This window comes from Piliocolobus tephrosceles, chromosome 6, assembly GCF_002776525.5.
Source record: "Piliocolobus tephrosceles isolate RC106 chromosome 6, ASM277652v3, whole genome shotgun sequence".
NCBI lineage: Eukaryota > Metazoa > Chordata > Mammalia > Primates > Cercopithecidae > Piliocolobus > Piliocolobus tephrosceles.
The window spans coordinates 33,449,782-33,470,238 of NC_045439.1; the positions used below are offsets into that span (position 1 = coordinate 33,449,782).

General features: G+C 43.8%; 1 protein-coding gene and 1 pseudogene across 1 annotated transcript in view; one reads left to right on the forward strand and one right to left on the reverse strand.

The window, feature by feature from the left end:
* RBM25 (RNA binding motif protein 25) overlaps nucleotides 1–16,241 on the reverse strand; it is a 65,824-nt gene extending 49,583 nt beyond the window's left edge. Inside the window, exons 1-2 of the mRNA XM_026455190.1 lie at nucleotides 15,978–16,241; nucleotides 3,082–3,202 (exon numbers count right to left, since the gene is read on the reverse strand). Of these exons, the coding sequence (XP_026310975.1) occupies nucleotides 3,082–3,187 (106 nt within the window). The 5' untranslated portion in view covers nucleotides 3,188–3,202; nucleotides 15,978–16,241. The remainder of the gene's footprint in view (nucleotides 1–3,081; nucleotides 3,203–15,977) is intronic.
* Nucleotides 6,210–6,852, forward strand: LOC111554982 (annotated as a pseudogene).
* Nucleotides 16,242–20,457: the final 4,216 nt, after the last annotated feature.

Below are 20,457 nucleotides of genomic sequence, written 5' to 3' on the forward strand. Positions count from 1 at the left end.
CAGATCTGCATTATGAGCCTATAAATGTATGAAGAAGGCCGGGCGCAGTGGCTCAAGCCTGTAATCCCAGCACTTTGGGAGGCCGAGACGGGCGGATCACAAGGTCAGGAGATCGAGACCATCCTGGCTAACATGGTGAAACCCCGTCTCTACTAAAAAAATGCAAAAAAACTAGCCGGGCGAGGCGGCGGGCGCCTGTAGTCCCAGCTACTCGGGAGGCTGAGGCAGGAGAATGGCGTAAACCCGGGAGGCGGAGCTTGCAGTGAGCTGAGATCCAGCCACTGCACTCCAGCCCGGGTGACAGAGCGAGACTCCGTCTCAAAAAAAAAAAAAAAAATGTATGAAGAAAATCAGGATATACGGACCAAAGAGAAAACTGATGCCCAAATGAAAGTTGTTCAAAACACTTTCCTTCTTTAACTATTAATCTGTTTGATGGCTAATAACTAACTTTATTCAGTTTTCTGCAACATTCTCTCAATTTTCTCAACAGAATTTCCTTTCAGCAAAATTTCTTTCTTTTAAGGAAAAAATTTTGTTCAAAGGGCCAGCCAGAGCCTTCCAGCAGAATTTCACCTATTTATGGTCCATTATAAAACAACTAAGTTACCACTTAAAATCAGTAATTGTTACATGGAATAAAGTAGTAGTGTAAACTTTCATATTACATCTCTGGCAGCAGATGATAACAAATACATATCCATGATTATCTAGAAGCACAGCTTAAAGCAGCTCTACTACAAGCATGTCTAAAATAACTTATGAAAGTACTGCATTCTGTTCCATAATACACATGCATAAACAGTTGTTCTGATTTTTTTCCCTTTTTGAGACAAAGTGTCACTCTTGTTGCCCAGGATGGAGTGCAGTGGCATGATCTCGGCTCACTGCAACCTCGGCTTCCCAGGTTCAAGCAATTCTCCTGCCTCAGCCTCCTGGGTAGCCGGGATTACAGGCCTGAGCCACCACGCCTGGCTAATTTTTTGTATTTTTAGCATTTCCTCATGTTGGCCAGACTGGTCTCGAACTCCTGACCTCAGGTGATCCACCCACCTTGGCCTCCCAAAGTGCTGAGGTTACAGGCGTGAGCCACTGTGCCAGGCCTGATTTTTTTTTAATTATGATTTTCCCCCAATTCTTGAAATGTTAAATAATATTCCACAGAAATTCCCATATTTATCTTGTGGCTTTTCAGACCCAAGGGTAGAAGGCTCCCAAAGCTGAGCCTATGGTAGTAAATTCAAAATTTTACAATGAGTAGTTGAATCCAAAATAAAGACAAGGTCAGGTGCAGTGGCTCACATCTGTAATTCCAGAACTTTGGAAGGCTGAGGTGGGGGTATACCTTGAGCCCAGAAGTTCAAGACCAGCCTGGATAAGATGGTGAGACCCCCATCTTTATAAAATTTTTAAAAAAATTTTTTTAATTAACAGAATATGGTGACACAAGCCTGTGGTCCCAGCTACTCAGGAGGGCTGAGATGGGAGTCCAGGAGGTCAAGGCTGCAGTGAGCCATGATCACGCCACTGTACTCCAGTCTGGCAACAAAGCGAGGCCTCAAAACACACACATACACACACGTGCACACACACAAAATAAAGACAAATGTGCTGCTTATACAACCCCTGTAACATACATGCTATGAATTAGCAACCCATCATGAGTCAGCCAACTGCAATGATCTTAAGTCAAAAGAAAAATTTCTTATAAAGCAAAGATACTCATTTTTTCAAAGATGAGGTCTCACTCTTCGGACTTGAACTCCTGGGCTCAGGCCATCCTCCCACCTCAGTCTCCTGAGTAGCCAGGACAACAGACACACACAACCACACCCAACATAAGCAATGTTAACTATGTACTTCAGGATAATGGTTCTCAAAGGTGGATTCTCCGTGCTTAAATAAGTGCCAAAAATTACCTGTGAACTTGTTAAAAATTAAGATTCCTGAGCCCCAATTTCTGAGGATCTGATTCAGGGGGTTGGAGCAGGCTCTGAACATTTTTTTTTAAACTCCATAAATCTTTACTTATATTGACTTATAATATACACTTTAAAGTATCTGGAAAAATAGGCCGGGTGCGGTGGCTCAAGCCTGTAATCCCAGCACTTTGGGAGGCCGAGACGGGCGGATCACGAGGTCAGGAGATTGAGACCATCCTGGCTAACACGCTGAAACCCCGTCTCTGCTAAAAAATACAAAAAAACTAGCCAGGCGAGGTGGCGGTGCCTGTAGTCCCAGCTACTCGGGAGGCTGAGGCAGGAGAATGGCGTAAACCCGGGAGGGGGAGCTTGCAGTGAGCTGAGATCCGGCCACTGCACTCCAGCCTGGGCGATAGAGCGAGACTCCGTCTCAAAAAATAAATAAATAAAATAAAGTATCTGGAAAAATAAAGAAAAAACTAATAACCTTATTGCTTCCCTTTTTAGTTAAGGGGATAGCAACAGCAGTTATGGGGTTATATGAGGAAAATTTTTCACTGTATTACTTTCCGTATTTTTTTTGTTTGTTTTTGAACAATGTGTATGTAGTACCCATTTTTTTAAATATAGAATTTTTAGGCCATACATAGTGGCTCACACCTGTAATTCCAGCACTTTGGGAGGCAGAGGCAGGCGGATCATTTGAGGCCAGGAGTTCGAGACCAGCCTGGCCAACATAGCGAAACCCTGTCTCTACTAAAAATACAAAACTAAGCCAGGCATGGTGGCAGGCATGTGTAACCCCAGCTACTCGGGAGGCTGAGGCAGAGAATTGCTTGAGCCTAGGAGGTGGAGGTTGCAGTTAGCTGAGATCGTGCCACTGCAATCCAGCCAGGGTGACAGAGCAAGACTCTATCTCAAAAAAAGAATGTTTAAAAAACTTTCCAGATGAGGAAAAAAAAAAAAAAACTTTGTAGATGAGTTTGATCCTCAGTCAGATATAAAAGCTACTGCTATAGGAAAAAGAGACATTCACATTTCCCAAACAATGCTGAGAGGCATCTTCACTAACAGTCACATATCTAACATTTTCCTGAAGTTAATATCACAAAGACAAAAGTACAAGTTTAACGACAAAACACAGTATCAATAAACTTACCTGGAGGTACAGGTGGAGGAAATCCTGGAAACTGCGGGGGTGGGATCCCTGGTGGGAGTGCTGGGATTCCCATGGGAGGGCGATTCAAATGAGGGGGGAAAGACATTCTTACTGCAGCAGTCTAAAGAAAAAAGGACATGACAAATCATTTTATTTGAAAACTTCACAATTTTATATGCCTTCTTTGCTGACTTTCATTTTTAGAGTATCTGCAAAATTCTGAACTTTTCTTACCCAAAGAAGTTGGCAAAGACCCTCTTTTCTGTCTGTTCATTGAGAATTCTTACAACTTAAATTTTTTCTAAAATAAGTTTCCAAAATTTACATGATCCAAGTTCAGGATAGACTCCTACAATCATGTAGGAATACATATAAAGGAAGAAAAAAATTTTCAGGTTCAGTTAATATCCAAAAATTAAATACCAAACATAAACGAATCTTTTTAGACCAAACTGAGAATCCAGATGGGTATCTAATAGTTTTTTAAGTGTTCTGATACATTCTTTCTTTGTTTTGTTTTTTTTTTGAGACGGACTCTCACTCTGTGGACAGGTTAGAGTACAGTGGCGCAATCTCCGCTCATTGCAACCTCTGCCTCCCAGGTTCAAGCAATTTTCCTGCCTGAGCCTCCCGAGTAGCTGGAACTACAGGACTGTACCACCACGCCCAGCTAATTTTTCTATTTTCAGTAGAGACGGGGTTTCACCGTGTTCGCCAGGATGGTCTCCATCTCTTGACTTCAAGGGATCCGCCCTCCTCGGCCTCCCAAAGTGCCGGGATTACAGGCGTGAGCCACCATGCCTAGCTTTTTTTTTTTTTTTTTTTTTTTGAGACGGAGTCTTGCTCTGTCGCCAGGCTGGAGTGCAATGGCATGATCTGGGCTCACTGCAACCTCCGCCTCCCGGGTTCAAGCAATTCTCCTGCCTCAGCTTCTTGAGTAGCTGGGATTGCAAGTGCGCACCACCACGCCCGGCTAATTTTTGTATTTTTAGTAGAGACAGGGTTTCACCATGTTGGCCAAGATGGTCTCAATCTCCTGACCTCATGATCCGCCTGCTTCAGCCTTCCAAAATGCTGGGATTACAGGCCTGAGCCACCGCACCCGGCCCATTTTTCTTGTATCTATCAGAATCCTAAAAACTAAAGGTACCAAGTTACACAGTATTTGTTGCTTCAATGCTGGCCACTTCCTAAGAGGCAAATGTGCTCATAAACTATACATCTCAGTAGGGGGAAATAAACTCCTGACTTCCAGTCATATAGTAACCACTCAAATATAAAGAGAACATACAATTTTTGACAAGAGGAAAAAAAGGTCAATAGTTTTTTAAAAAAACTTAAAAGTAAACCTTGTAACCATTCTTGAATCAAAACTCAAGAATCAGAAGCTGGCATTTCATTTTTTAAAGTTTAAGAACAGGCTGGTTGCAGTGGCTCAGGCCTGTAATCCCAGCACTTAGTGAGGTCAAAGCGGATGCATCACCTGAGGTCATGAGTTCAAGACTAGCCTCGCCAGCATGGTAAAACCCCATCTCTACTAAAAATACAAAAAAAAAAAAAAAAAAGGCAGGGCATGGTGGTATGCACCTGTAATCCCAGCTACTCAGGAGACTGAGGCAAGACAATCACTTGTAATCCACTGCACTCCAGCCTGGGTGACAGAGCAAGACTCTGTCTCGGGGTGGGAAGAAAAAGAAAAAAGAAGAACATATTTAACTGTTTCACTTAGTTTGTCATGTTAAAGAAAACTGTCATTTTGTTAAATATTGGCATTTAATGTTAATATTTAAATATTAGCATTTTTAGTATTAAAAAAAATTTCCAAATCAGCCAAGCATGGTAGTGCGTACCTATAGTCCCAACTACTTGGGAGGCTGATGCAGGAGGATGGCTTGAGAGACAGAGCAAGACCCTGTCTCAAAAAAAAAAAAATTTTTTTTCACCTCCAACTTTATTTTCAGCAACACACTTTTTTTTTTTTTAAGAAACAGGGTTGGCCAGGCATGGTGGCTCACACCTGTAATCCCAACCACTCTGGGAGGCCGACGCAGACAGATCACCTGAGGTTGGGAGTTTAGAACCAGTCTACCCAACGTGGAGAAACCCCATCTCCACTAAAAATACAAAATTAGCCAGGCATGGTGGCGCATGCCTGTAATCGCAGCTACACGTGAGGCTTAGGCAGGAAAATCGCTTGAACCAGGAAGGTGGACGTTGCAGTGAGCCAAGATCACGACATTGCACCCCAGCCTAGGCAACAAGAGCGAACCTCCATCTCAAAAAAACAAAAAAAAAAATACTTCTCTCTACTATTTTGTCTTTTATGTTTTACAGAAACATAAAAAGAGAAAACACAAAAAGTGTAAGTCTTCCACTTCCTTGTCCCCAATCCCAACAGTTTGGTATCTACTGTTGTGCTCTTCTTAGTATCTCTCTACAAACTAATAATTTTTATTTTTCTACAACCAATCACATTACATGAATTTCTCCCTCATTATAAATGCCATCTCTTCATGTCAGTTCACAAAAGTTTTATTCCAAGCTGGGGATGGTGGCTCACGTCTGCAATCCCAACACTTCAGGAAGCCAAAGCAGGTGGATCACTTGAGGTCAGAAGTTCTACACCAGCCTGGCCAACATGGTGAAACTCCATCTCTACTAAAAATACAAAAATTAGCCAAGTGTGGTGGCACATGCCTGTAATCCCAGCTACTCAGGAGGCTGAGGCAAGAGAATCACTTGAACCCGGGGTGCGGAGTTTGCAGTGAGCTGAGATCATGCCATTACACTCTAGCCTGGGCAACAGAGACTCTGTCTAAAAAAAATAAAAATAAAAATAAAGTCTTATTCCACTCTTTATAATGCAGTAAATTGGCCAGGTGTGGTGGCTCACGCCTACAATCCCAGCACTCTGGAAGGCCGAGGTGGGCGGATCACAAGATCAAGTGATTGAGACCATTCTTGCCAACATGGTGAAACCCCGCCTCTACTAAAAATACAAAAATTAGGAGAGCGGGTGGCTGCAGTAGTGAGAGGCTGGTGCTGCAGCTCTTTCCCTGCAGTCCAGCCGAGTAAGCACGCATCCCTGGCGCTTCCTTCTCTTCAGGCAGAGAGCTTGGGATGTGGTAATGCCAGCCAGACTTTTCAGAGCTATGGTCAGACCTACCGTACATTGTCAAAAGCACATCAGTGCCAAAGAACTGGTCATCTAATGTTGAAACCACTTAAGGAATTTGAAAATACAACATGCAGCACACTGACAATATGTCAAAACTTGGATTTGTTCCTTCCTGATAATACAGCTGGAGGTTTGAATAAGTCTCAGATTCTGTAAATGAACCAAAAAGAAAAAAAAAAAAAAAAATCAAATACAAGCATGGTCTCTCCATTAAATGCTGCTCATTGCCAAGACGAAAAGGTGCACCTTCCAACCATGAAATCCTTTGGTACTCAGAAGAGAGTGCCTCACAAACCAAATCTACTGGGTTCTAAATGGTTTACAAAAATATTAAAGAGGCATTTCTCATCTGTATCAATGGAAACATTTGTTCCAAAACAAGGCTTTCCACAATCAAGAGACCACTAAAAGCATCCAGGGCCAAGCAGCCATCCAGGACCAACCTTCCAGTTCTGCCTGTGAATGAGGTAAAGCTGGGGTGGCTGTGGCTCATGTGCTTAGTGATCACTGCTCACGCTAAACCAGCATGCACTGCACCCCAGCCTTACGGCCAACTTAAGAAACTGGCAGTCATCAAGATCTTTGAAGCCTAATAAATATCCAATGACATTCAAAAGCTTAATTTTTAAGAATTAATATAAAAACAAAATATAGGCAATAAAAGATGAAAAAAATACAAAAATTAGCCAGGCGTAGTGGCGCATGCCTGTAGTCCCAGCTACTTGGGAGGCTAAGGCAGGAGAATCGCTTGAACCCAGGAGGCGGAGGCTACAGTGAGCTGAGATCAAGCCACTGCACTCCAGCCTGGCAACAGAGGAAGACTGTCTCAAAAATAATAAAATAATAACAATGCAGTAAATTATTATAATACGGACATATTTATTCAACCAACATTAACAGCTGGCTTGGCTCCACTTTCAGTTCTCACAAATAATGCTGAACATTCCTGGAGATAACAGACATATAACTGTATGCATCTGTACAGGTAATTCTCTAATACAGGTCAGAACTATATGTATCTGATTAGCTGGGCGTGGTGGCAGGTGCCTGTAGTCCCAGCTACTTGGGAGGCTGAGGCAGGAGAATCGCTTGAACCTGGGAGGCGGAGGCTGCAGAGAGCCGAGATGGCACCATTGCACTCCAACCTGCGAAACAGAGCAGGACTCCATCTCAAAAAAAAAACAACTATTATGTATTCAAACTTTACCTCCAAAAGCATCCCTGAAAACTAGCATACAAATGTATATTCCCACACCAGAATATGGGTATGCCCTTTCCTCATATCCTCATCATTGTTAGATCAGTGTCAAAATTCTCATAATTTTCTAAGTAAAATACACTCTTATTGCAATTTACATTTCCCTCACGACTAATGAAGTTCAGTATCTGTTTACCTGTTTACTAGACATTTCTTTAAAAACAGAAAAGCATGACCTACATCCTCACAGCTCTACTTCCTCAGAATTCCTTTCACTTAAATTGGGATATCATATTCAATAAAACTAAACTTGAACTTCAGAAAACACAATATACTTAAAATTTAGAAAACTTCATAGGTAAAAGAATCCCTAGGATGAATTTTTTTCTTAGATGGAGTCTTGCTCTGTCGCCCAGGCTGGAGTGCAGAGGCACCATCTGGGTTCACTGCAACCTCCGCCTGTCAGGTTCAAGCAATTCTCCTGCCTCAGCCTAGCTGGGATTACAGGTGCACACCACCAGGTGCATGCCACCAAACTCAGTTAATTTTTGTATTTTTAGTAGAGATGGGGTTTCACCATGTTTGGCCAGGCTGGTCTCCAACTCCTGGCCTCAAGTGATCGGCCTCAGCCTTCCAAAGTGCTCGGCTTACAGGCATAAACCACCTCGACCAGCCCCTAGAAGGATTTAATATACTTGGCAAATGAGGTACTAGAAACTTTTTAAACAGTAGGTAGGTTATGAGTACATATTAACAAAGGAAAAACACAAGATTGCAAGACTGCAAATGTGTTGAGTTTTAAAATAAACTTTCTGTAAAACTCTTTGACCAAAACCAAACTGGGGGTTGTACCTCTTTTTAAAACAGGGCTACTGTCCTACTTACAGAAGCTCTTCTATTAACATTATAATAGCCTATCTCAGCGCTTTCTTAGCGTAGTTGGTTTTCATACCTGTTGAATAAACTGATTAATGAATAAATCAGTAAACAAACTCTGAGAACTTCAATAAACAAATTTATTATACTATCTCATGCCGCGTACTATATCCTAGCAATGGCCCAGTGCCTAGCCTCACAACGGTTACAAGACTGGGCCATGAATTCATCTTTAGAACCGCTTTTCCTCCACTAATATTAGATATAAATAATGCTTAATAGGCAAAACTCTCGGCCAGGGGCAGTGGCTCATGCCTGTAATCCCAGCACTTTGGGAGGCTGAGACAGGCAGATCACAAGGTCAGGAGATCGAGACCAACCTGGCCAACACGGCAAAACCCCATCTCTAATACAAAAAATTATCCGGACGTGGTAACGTGCACCTGTAGTCCCATCTACTCAGGAGCCTGAGGCAGGGGAATCACTTGAACCCGGGAGGAAGGGGTTGCAGTGAGCAAAGACTGCGCCACTGCACTCCACCTTGGTGACAGAGCAAGTCTCAGCTAAAAAAAAAAAAAAAAAAATCAGCCGGGTGCAGTGGCTCACCCCTGTAATCCCAGCACTTTGGGAGGCCGAGGCAGACAGATCACTTGAGGTCAGGAGTTTAAGACCAGCCCGGCCAACATGGTGAAACCCCATCTCTACTAAAATACAAAAACTAGTTGGGTGTGGTGGCGGGTACCTGTAATCCCAGCTACTCAAGAGGCAAAGGCACTGCACTCCAGCCTGAGTGACAGAGTAAGATTCCGTCTAAAAAAACAAACAAAAAAAGTAAAACTCTATATTCCTGGTATTTTAAGTTATATTTTATGGTTTTTAAATGCGTAATTCATCCCACAGAGTTAACCAAATATATTTAATTTTTGTTTATGCCAATATACTCATTCCATTCACTTCAAATTTTTCCATAACATATTCCTCTTTATTTGGAGCTGCCAAAACTTGCTTGTTGATAGTTAGACTTCAAAGGTGAAGGCAAAAATACCAGTTAACGGCTAATTTTTATGGATATTCCTTTAAGATAATTGGCCTCTCTGGGGTGCGGTGGCTCACGCCTGTAATCCCAACACTTTGGGAGGCCGAGGCCAGCCTGGCCAACATGGTGAACCCCCGTGTCTCTATTAAAAATACAACTTAGCCAGGCGTGGTGGCGGGCGCCTGTAGTCCCAGCTACTCAGGAGGCTGAGGCAGGAGAATTGCTTAAACCTGGGAGGCGGAGGTTGCGGTGAGCTGAGACCGCACCACTGCACTCCAGCCTGGGCGACAGAGCGAGACTCCATTCCAAAAAAAAAAAAAAAAAAAAGGTCTCTCATGGAAATTCAGAAAACATTTCTCATCTACGATAAACACTAATGTCCACTTTAAGCAGCCTAAAAGGAGATTACCAACTACTTATTTCAACACAGGTTTATATGTTTTGCCATGTGAAACTGACTGAGAACTAACTTTTTTTTTTTCTTTTTTTTTTTTTGAGGCGGAGTCTCGCTCTGTCGCCCGGGCTGGAGTACAGTGGCCGGATCTCAGCTCACTGCAAGCTCTGCCTCCCGGGTTTATGCCATTCTCCTGCCTCAGCCTCCGGAGTAGCTGGGACTACAGGCGCCCGCCACCTTGCCCGGCTAGTTTTTGTATTTTTAGTAGAGACGGGGTTTCACCGTGTTAGCCAGGATGGTCTTGATCTCCTGACCTCGTGATCCGCCCGTCTCGGCCTCCCAAAGTGCTGGGATTACAGGCTTGAGCCACTGCGCCCGGCCGAGAACTAACTTTTATAATCATAAGCAAAGCTTATCTGTTGTTACCTATACATGATAAACAAAATAAATCATAATACATTGAAAGCTGGTATGTACTTCGCAGAAAAATAAATTAGGGAAGAGAGCTACAGAGTAGTTTATTTTAAATACAGTGATTAGGCCTCACCAAGAAGGTGAAGATTAGAACAAAGATTTAAAAGAGGCAGAGGCAGGAAGGTCTACTCGTATCTGGGGGAAACAGACTTCCAAGCAAAGGAAAAGACAAATACAAAAAGGCTGAAGCAGGAATGGTGTGTTTGAGGGAGGAACAGCAAGGCCAACAGTATGACTGGAGCAGAATAAATGAAGAAAATCAGAGATAAATACTGAGTGTTACGTGTAGAGTGTAGGGCACACTGTAAACATTTTAGTTTTAACTCTGAACGAGATGAAAATCATTTGAAGAGTTTTTTTGTTTTTTTTTTTTGAGATGGAGTCTTGCTCTGTCGCCCAGGCTGGAGTGCAGTGGCCGGATCTCAGCTCACTGCAAGCTCCGCCTCCCGGGTTTACGCCATTCTCCTGCCTCAGCCTCCAGTGTAGCTTGGACTACAGGCGCCCCCCACCTCACCAGGCTAGTTTTTCGTATTTTTAGTAGAGACGGGGTTTCACTGTGTTAGCCAGGATGGTCTCGATCTCCTGACCTCGTGATCCGCCCATCTCGGCCTCCCAAAGTCCGCCCATCTCGGCCTCCCAAAGTGCTGGGATTACAGGCTTGAGCCACGGCGCCCGGCCTTGAAGAGTTTTTGACTTGTCACATTTTAACATTATCACTGGCCACTGTGTTAAGCCTGGAAGGGAACAAGATAGAAGAAACAGACTGGCACAATAATCCATATAAGAGATGGTAGCCTGGAGAGATGGTGGCCTGGAACAGGTGGTAGTGGTAAAAGCGTTATCAAGTTGTTGGATCTTGGATATATTTTGAAGGCAGCCAATAGGATTTGCTGAGGGATTATATAATATGTGGGATTTAAGAGAGAGAAATGCAGTTATCTTATGGCACTGAAATCATTTCTACAGTATTTTTTAAAATATTGAAAGTATCTCACTTTTAGAAGGTTCAAAGCACCTTTTCCTGCTAAGTATGAAACTTTATAGCTCATGATAATAACAACAGGAACCTGGGCCAGGTGCAATGGCTCATGCCCGTAATCCTGGCACTTTAGGAAGCCAAGGCAGGTGGATCACTTGAGCTCAGGAGTTCAAGACCAGCCTGGACAACATGGTGAAACCCCATCTCTACCAAAAATACGAACAATTAGCCAGGTGTGGTAGCACGCACTATGGTCCCAGATACTCAGGAGGCTGAGTTGGGAGAATCGCTTGAGCCCGGGAGGTGGACGTTGCAATGAGCTGAGATCACACCACTGCACTCCAGCCTGGGCGACAGAGCAAGGCCTCCCAAAAATTAAATAAAATAACAGAAACCTCTGATGGAAGTGTTTCCTATCTCTAGTGCGGCGGTGGTCACACAGGTATATGCATCTGTTGAAACTCACTGAAATTAAAACAGATGCATTTTATTGTGTGCAAATTTTATCTCAAGAAATTTGGTCCAAAAAGAAACCCTGAAGACTTACCTCTAGTACTCAACATATGCATGCACTCAGCTTTTCTTTTTTTCACTTTTTTCTCTTTAAATCTTTCAGACTATTCTTTTTTCTGCACTCTTAATACTGCAAGTATCCAAAATATAGTAAAATACTGCTAATAAGCATTTGCCTATTGCAGACTTACCCAGATAGAAACAAAATTATTTCTCCCAGGATAGATTATTTTAGACTAGCTCCATCAACACACTATGTGCCAAATTTCTGAAATGCTAAGAATGAACTGAGATTCCTCTCAGCGAATATTCACATACAACTCACTCATTCATTCAATATCTACTTCCAATTATGTATCAGGTCTGCAGGAATTATTCCTAGAAAAAAAAAAGTGTTTTATGCCCAAAGAAGAATGGGAAATGCTTAACAGAAAAACTACTTTTACAGCAAAGCTTTTCAGAAGTATGAAAATACTCAATTGTTTTGAAATCTCCAAAAACGTTGATCTTCTTCTGACACTGTCACTTTGTTGTTTCACAATTTCAATGATTAAAGAGCAACACTCCTGTGCATGCCTATAGTCACAGCTACGCAGGAGGATCGCCTGAGCCCTGGAGTTCTGGGCTACAGCACACTACCAATGAGGTGTTCATGCTAAGTTCATTCAGCAATAACATGGTGACCTCCTGGGATGAGAGGGAATCACCAGGTTGCCAACAGAGAAGGGCAAAACTCCCAAACTGATCAGTAGTGGGATTACACCTGTGAATAGCCACTGCACTCCAGCCTAAGCAATACATGAAGAATCCATCTTTTTAAAAAGAAAAACAAGGCTGGGCACAATGGCTCATACCTGTAATCCCAGCACTTTGGGAGGACGAGGCAGGTGGATCCTTTGAGCCTGAGTTCCAGACCAGCATGGGCAACATGGTGAAACCCCATCTCTGCCAAAAATACAAAACACTAGCCAGGCATGGTGGCGTGCACCTGTGGTCCCAGCTACTCGGGAGGCTGGGGTGGAAGGATTGTTTAAGCCTGAAATGCAGAAGTTGCAGTGAGCCGAGATCGTAGCACTGCACTCCAACCTGGGTGAAAGAGACCCCATCTCAAAAACCAAACCAAACAAAAAAGTAGCACTATCTACTACTATCTATAGAGAAACGGGAGTGCTTGCCTGAAACTGGGGTGGAACAGGGTGACTTGAAAACAGAAGAAGGAATCCTTTCGGGGTAATGGATGCATAACTTTGCATATTTACCAAAAATCATTGAATTGTGCATTTACAAGTGAATTTTCTATGTCAATATAGTTCACATAGTTGCCATTTTTTAAAAAGTATACTGGCCGAGTGCGGTGGCTCACACTTGTAATCCCAACAATTTGGGAGGCCAAGGCACACAGATCACATGAGGTCGTGAGTTCCAAGACCAGACTGGACAACATGCTCAAACCCCGTCGCTACTAAATATACAAAAATTAGCCAGGCATGGTGGCGGGTGCCTATAATTCCAGCTTGTATGGAAGATGAGGCAAAAGAATTGCTTGAACCCGGGAGGTAGAGGTTACAGTGAGGTAAGATCGCGCCACTACACTCCAGTCTGGGCGACAGAGCGAGACTCCACCTCCAAAAAAAAAAAAAAAAGTGGCCGGGCGCGGTGGCTCACGCCTGTAATCCCAGCACTTTGGGAGGCCGAGACGGGCATATCACGAGGTCAGGAGATCGAGACCATCCTGGCTAACACGGTGAAACCCCGTCTCTACTAAAAATACAAAAATTAGCTGGGCGCGGTGGCGAGCGCCTGTAGTCCCAGCTACATGTGAGGCTGAGGCAGGAGAATGGCGTGAACCTGGGAGGTGGAGCTTGCAGTGAGTGGAGATCGCGCCACTGCGCTCCAGCCTGGGCAACAGAGAGAGACTTCGTCTCAAGAGAAAAAAAAAGGACACCAACTCAGAAAAATCGGCAAAATCTAAGAGCTGTAGATTAGGTATTTTATCAATGTTAGTTTTCTAATTTTGATTGTTGTACTGTTGTTACATAAGACTAGCCCTAATTTTTAGGAAACACACTTAAGTATTTATGGGTCAGGGGGCATCACATCTGCAACTTACTAGCAAAACATTTCAGAAGAAACCTATGAAAAGAGAAGGATAAAGCAAATTGGCAAAATGTTAACATTTGAGGAATCTGGTGAAAGATATCTGAGATTTCTTTTGCAATATTCTTGCAACTTTTTTTGTAAATTTGAAATTATGTCTATATAAAAAGTTAAAAGCCAATACCAATAATTCTGGGTAGTGGAATTTTGTTCTTCCTTTAGTTTCAACAACTTTCAAATTTCAAAAAAGGTAGAAAAGCTATTTAAGAAGAATCAAAAATCCCCTTTTGTGAATGGCAGTGGTAGTGTTTGAAAAGTCAATCAAGACATCTCTAAAGCAAGATGTTGAGTCATAAATGATTCCTTTGCTTCCAAAGCTATAAAATAATTTAATTTTTCACTAAATCATGCGTAAATAAGAAAACTAAACTGCTAATTTGTCTGTGGATAAAAACATAACTTGAAAATTCCAAATTCCTGTTAGGTCTAAGTAGTTACCCAATGTTATCATGGACTAGTTTTACTTTAAAAATACATTCAGAAGGCCGGGCACGGTGGCTCGCGCCTGTAATCCCAGCACTTTGGAAGGCCGAGGCGGGAGGATCACGAGGTCAGGAAATTGAGACCATCCTGGCCAACATAGTGAAACCTTGTCTCTATTAAAAATACAAAAATTAGCCAGGCGTGGTGGCACGCACCTGTAGTCCCAGCTACTCAGGAGGCTGAGGCAGGAGAACCGCTTGAATCCGAGAGGCAGAGGTTGCAGTGAGCTGAGATCACGCCACTGCACTCTAGCCTGGGCAACATAGCAAGACTCCGTCTCAAAAAAACAAACAAAAATTCAAGAATCAGGGTTGGACTCTTACATTTTATTGAAAATTCTTAAATAACAAATTATGTCAATATAGATTTAAATGCTTACTATGTGTTATCTGGATATCCCACGAAGGATTTTACATACGTTTTTCTCAATCTCCAACCCCAACAACGTATAGATACTACTATAAATTCATTTTACAGAGGAACAAAAACCAAAGCTTAAAAAGAAAAAACAAAAAGAAAAACCAAGGCTTTAAGTTAAATGAATTAGAATAGTGTAAGATTCATGTGAATCATGAATAACTTACGACCAATTTAATTCAAGTTCTCTGAATGTTTTTGGAAATGGCCTTTAAAAAAATTAAAACCTTCAAAAACAATACAAAAATTGTTTATACATTACTGCCCACGGCCTAATACACAATACTTCACACTAATACAGCAGTAGGGTGCAACAGAGGTCCAATCTCTTCCCTTCTCTTGGCTCCACTCTGCCCAGTATCAAAATGGCATTTCCATGGCAATACAAATCCATATTACATAACTTCCGAAAAATCTTCATAGTCCTACGTCTATTCCGGAAAACCGTATTTAAAAGCATGATTGACGACCAAAGAAAAATGAGAAAGTAACATTTTAACGTGGAGCTTAGTAATCGCCTAGAATGAATGGCGATTACAGTTTACTGCACCCTCCAATGCTCAAAGGAGGCTGGATGGCAAAATTCATGACTATCTTAAGCAAGCCAGGAGAGTGCTAAAAAGGTAGGTATCAGCTCAGTTCCAAGGGGGTGGGGCCCAGTTCGCTTGGTGGCGGGCTCTAGATGGCCAAAGAGGAAGGGAAAGATATCCGTTGGTGGCCAGCACCTCGCTAAAAAGGGTGGGTGGAGGCTAACATCAAGGCAACGGCTGGGACCAGTGCCCCAGGCCCGAAAACCTACTGTGGGGCTCCGGTAAGTAAGGGGGCTCAGGGAAGGGCTCCCCAGGGGCAGACCGATCGTTTTGGGTCTAACGTGGAACCCAGGGGGGCAGAGACGATTCACTCCGCGGCGGAACGTGGAAGGGAAAGGGAAAGCGGGCGACAATGCAAGACGGAAAGCTCAAGTCATAGGTCTGGCCTCCACGGGCTCCGGCTGGGCCCACAGGTCTTCCAGGCCTTAGAGAAGAGGAGAAACCAAGCCTCGTGCCGACCCCTCCCCCACCCCCGCCTCCGCGCCCCCCCCTTATCTCTACCCCACCCTGGCGCTTTCGCAGCCACCCCGGCTTTTCCTCCTCCACCAGCTGAGGCACCCGGTCTCCTGGTTTCCACACGCGTTCAGGGACACAAACTCACCCGCCGCTAAGGAAACGGTACTGCCTTCGCGGCCTTCTAGGATCCAGGTTACGAGTGCGCTCCACTGGTTCGAGATTTCTGCCCGCCGCTCGCCAGGGAGATTGAGGTCCGAAGCGCCTACTTGCACAGGCCGCAAATACAGCCGCGCTGCGCGGGGAGCTGCTGGAGGTCTTCCTCTTGCCCGGCGTGCACTGCGCCGGGGGCGTGGAGCGCGGAACCATAGAGAAAAACATATATAGATCGTCTCCCCTGTTGACTCTCACTCACCAAGCCGAGACGAATAACCATAGAGAAGCAGCGTCTAACAGCTACTAGAAAGGCCCGAACTGTAAATTATGACCCACCCTGCCATGTTTGATTGGAGCCGACTGAATCTTACGACTACGGGACGCCATCTTGAGGTCAAGATTCCGGCTGGGCACGGCGCGAGGAGTGTTAGAGGATTTCGCACTTTTCTTAGTTTTTCGGGGTGTAGATAGAACCTTGCTTTGTGATTCCTTGAGGTTCGAGAAACTGATAACTGGGCCCTGTCCGCAACCTCAGTGTTAAACCCCAAGTGTTGTTATAACAACTACTCGAGATCAAGAAATAATTAGCAGAGGCTGTGGAGGTTTTTTGAAAAACAAAAGCTTATGGGCCAGAGGTGGCTAGAAGATGTTTGGAAAAAAGTGAAAAGTCCTGTAATACTAGTTAACACAGCTTTCGTTCTGTAATCTAAACGTGCTGAAAGAACTTAGCTTAAGTTAATGAAAATGTATAAAATTAATCATAAATGAGTACGTTATTCAATTGTGGACCTTATAGGCAATATCTAGTTATACGCCTTTCTCAACTGCTTGCTTCTAGGAAGGCATAAAACGTATTCAGTATAAAGTTATTGCCTCCCTGAGTTCCTGGTGCTGTGCTAAGTGCTGGAAGTATGAAGGCAAATGGAAGTGGCATTTGTTCCTGTCCTGCAGGAACTGTGAACCAGGTGAAATAGATGACAAACTCTGACCACCCTAATATAAAATTGAAACATACCTACACACTTCCTGCCTGCCTCTCCTACTTAATTTTACTCTAAAGTACTCACAACCATCTATCATAACATACATTTTTCTAACTGATTTTATAGTCCGTCACTACCCCCACTAGAATGTGAATGTAAGCAATGCACGGATTGCCAGTTTTGTGCAATAACAGGTCCTGGTACGTAGCAAGCGCTCAATAAATATTTGTTGAGTGAAGGAAATGATTACCGGCCAGGCGTGGTGGCTAAACGCCTGTAATCTCAGCGCTTTGGGAGGCTGAGGCAGGTGGATCACCTGAGGTTAGGAGTTCGAGGCCAGCCTGGCCAACATGGCAAAACCCTGTCTCTACTGAAAATACAAAAATAAGCAGGTGGTGGCAGGCCCCTGTAATCCCAGCTACTTGGGAGGCTGAGGCAGGAGAATCGCTTGAACCCGGGAGGCGGAAGTTGCAGTGAGCCGAGATGGCATCACTGCACCCCAGGCTGGGCAACAGAGCGAGACTCTGTCTCAAAAAAAAAAAAAAAAAAAACAGAAAGAAAGAAAAGAAAAAAAATGATTAATGGCCTGGCGCAGTGGCTCACGCCTGTAATCCCAGCACTTTGGGAGGCTGAGACGGACAGATCATGAGGTCAGGAGTTCGAGACCAGCCTGACCAACGTGGTGAAACCTGTCTCTACTAAAAATAGAAAAATTAGCTGGGCGTGGTGGCATGCTCCTCTAATCCCAGATACTCAGGAGGCTGAGGCAGGAGAATGCTTGAACCTGGGAGGCGGAGGTTGCAGTGAGCTGAGATCGTGCCACTGCACTCCAGCCTGGGCAAGAGAGCAAGACTCTGTCTCAAAAAAAGAAAAGAAAAGAAATTGCCGGGCGCGGTGGCTCAAGCCTGTAATCCCAGCACTTTGGGAGGCCAAGACGGGCGGATCACGAGGTCAGGAGTTCGAGACCATCCTGGCTAACACGGTGAAACCCCGTCTCTACTAAAAATACAAAAAACTAGCCGGGCGAGGTGGCGGGCGCCTGTAGTCCCAGCTACTTTGGAGGCTGAGGCAGGAGAATGGCGTAAACCCGGGAGGCGGAGCTTGCGGTGAGCTGAGATCGGCCACTGCACTCCAGCCCAGGCGACAGAGCAAGACTCCCTCTCAAAAAAAAAAAAAAAAAGAAAGAAAGAAAAGAAATTATTAACATATGATAAGTACCAATAGAACACAAAATTTAGTGGGAATACAAATGAGAAAGTAGCACTCATTACTATCATCTGCAAAATTTACATCCGTCTATATTTCTGCTTGCTAGGTTTCCTTACCATTAACTAAGGTTAATAATACCTTTGGCCGGGCGTGGTGATGAATGCCTATAGTCCCAGTTACTTGGGAGATGAAATTAACTTATGTATGTTTGTACTTTGTTCAGTAAAGTACTATTCAAATTTATAGTTTTTATAGTGCTACTCTATAATGCTATTTATAGTTTGTAAATAAAAGAAGTTTGTGTCATTTCTTTTCTTTTTCTTTATTTTTCTTTTTCTTTCTTTCTTTTTTTTTTTTTTTTTTTGACGGTGTCTCTGTTTCCCATGCTGGAGTGCAGTGACGTAATCCTGGCTCACTGCAATTTCTGCCTCCCGAGTTCAAGTGATTCTTGTGCCTCAGCCTCCCCAGTAGCTGGGATTACAGGCGTGTGTCACCACACCTGGCTAACTTTTGTATTTTTAGTAGAGATGGGGTTTCACTACGTTGGCCAGGTTGATCTCCAACTCCTGACCTCAGGTGATCTGCCTACCTGGACCTCCCAAAGTGCTGGGATCAAAGGTGTGAGCCACCATGCCCACCCAAGTTTCTGCCTATTTACAACAAAAGGCATAAACAGAAATCTTCTCAGATTACTCTGTGTCCCTTTTTATTATTAGAAACATTGTACATGAATTTGTGTTTACTGTGTAATAAAGGGAGCTCTCAGGCAACAATTTGCTAACTTTCCTACCTTAGACAATTTGTTGCTTATGTTCATGCAGCATCCATTCCCCTTGCCTTTAGTCATGACCCTCCACGTTTTTTAAAAGAAACCATTGGCCGGGCGCGGTAGCTCAAGCCTGTAATCCCAGCACTTTGGGAGGCCGAGACGGGCGGATCACGAGGTCAGGAGTTCGAGACCATCCTGGCTAACATGGTGAAACCCCGTCTCTACTAAAAATACAAAAAACTAGCCGGGCGACGTGGCGGGCACCTGTAGTCCCAGCTACTCCGGAGGCTGAGGCAGGAGAATGGCGTGAACCCGGGAGGCAGAGGGTGCAGTGAGTGGAGATTGTGCCACTGCACTCCAGCCTGGGCAACAGAGCAAGACTCTGTCTGAAAAAAAAGAGGCCAGGCGCGGTGGCTCACACCCAGCACCCAGCACTTCAAGAGGCTGAAGCAGGTCGATCAACTGAGGAGGTCGATCACCTGAGGTCAGAAGTTTGAGACCAGCCTGGCCAACGTGGCGAAACCCTGTCTCTACTAAAAATAACAAAAATTAGCTGGGCTTGGTGGCAGGCGCCTATAATCCCAGCAGCTCAGGAGGCTGAGGCAGGAAAATCGTTTGAACCCAGTAGGCAGAGGTTGCAGTGAGCGGAGATCGCGCCATTGCACTCCAGCCTGAACAACGAGCAAAACTCGGTCTAAAAAAAAAAAGAAAAGAAAAGAAACCATCCTTCCATTACTCCAGATCCATGTAGTTTGGATAGGAAGTCTCAACGCTAACCAGACCCCCTTAGGACACTGGAGTAAACTTATAACCTAATCAAAACCTGATAATGTAGTCCCCCTTCCCTTTTTTTTTTTTTCGTTTTTTGTGGGTTTTTTTTTTTGGTACTAGCCATTATTTAAAGCATTTTGCAAATATCAACTCCTTTAATCCTCATAACAACCCCCTGAAGTAAGAACTGTTGTGATACAAATGAAGAAACCAAGGCTTGCAAAAGTTAACCTATCAAAGGCTACAAAAATAGTAAGCGAGCCAGTCTGGTTCCTGAGTTCATGCTCATGAACATTATACTGCTTCATCCTTTCAGGAATAATCCTAAAAAGAAGGGGAGGGGTCTCTGTATTTTTTATTTAAATTGAATTTTTTTTTTTTTTCAATTTAAGCTTAGGAGGATTTAAGCTTGGAATAGATAGGGATGAGAATGAAGTCACAGAAGAAAGCAGAAGTAAGACAGAGTGAGAGATTTTTGACAATATCAGTTGAGAAAATGGTTCATTCGTTCATTTTGTTTGTTTTTTGGTTTGTTGTTGCTGTTATTATTTGAGATAGGGTCTCCCTTTGTTGTCCTGCCTGGAGTGCAGTGGCATAATCATGGCTCCCTGCAACCTCGACTTCCCAGGCTCCAGCAATTCTCCCACCTCAGCCACCCAAAAGCCAGGATTACAGGCATGAGCCACTGTGCACGACTGGTTCAACTACTCCTAAAGCCAGCTGTTCTAGGCTTCTCAGTA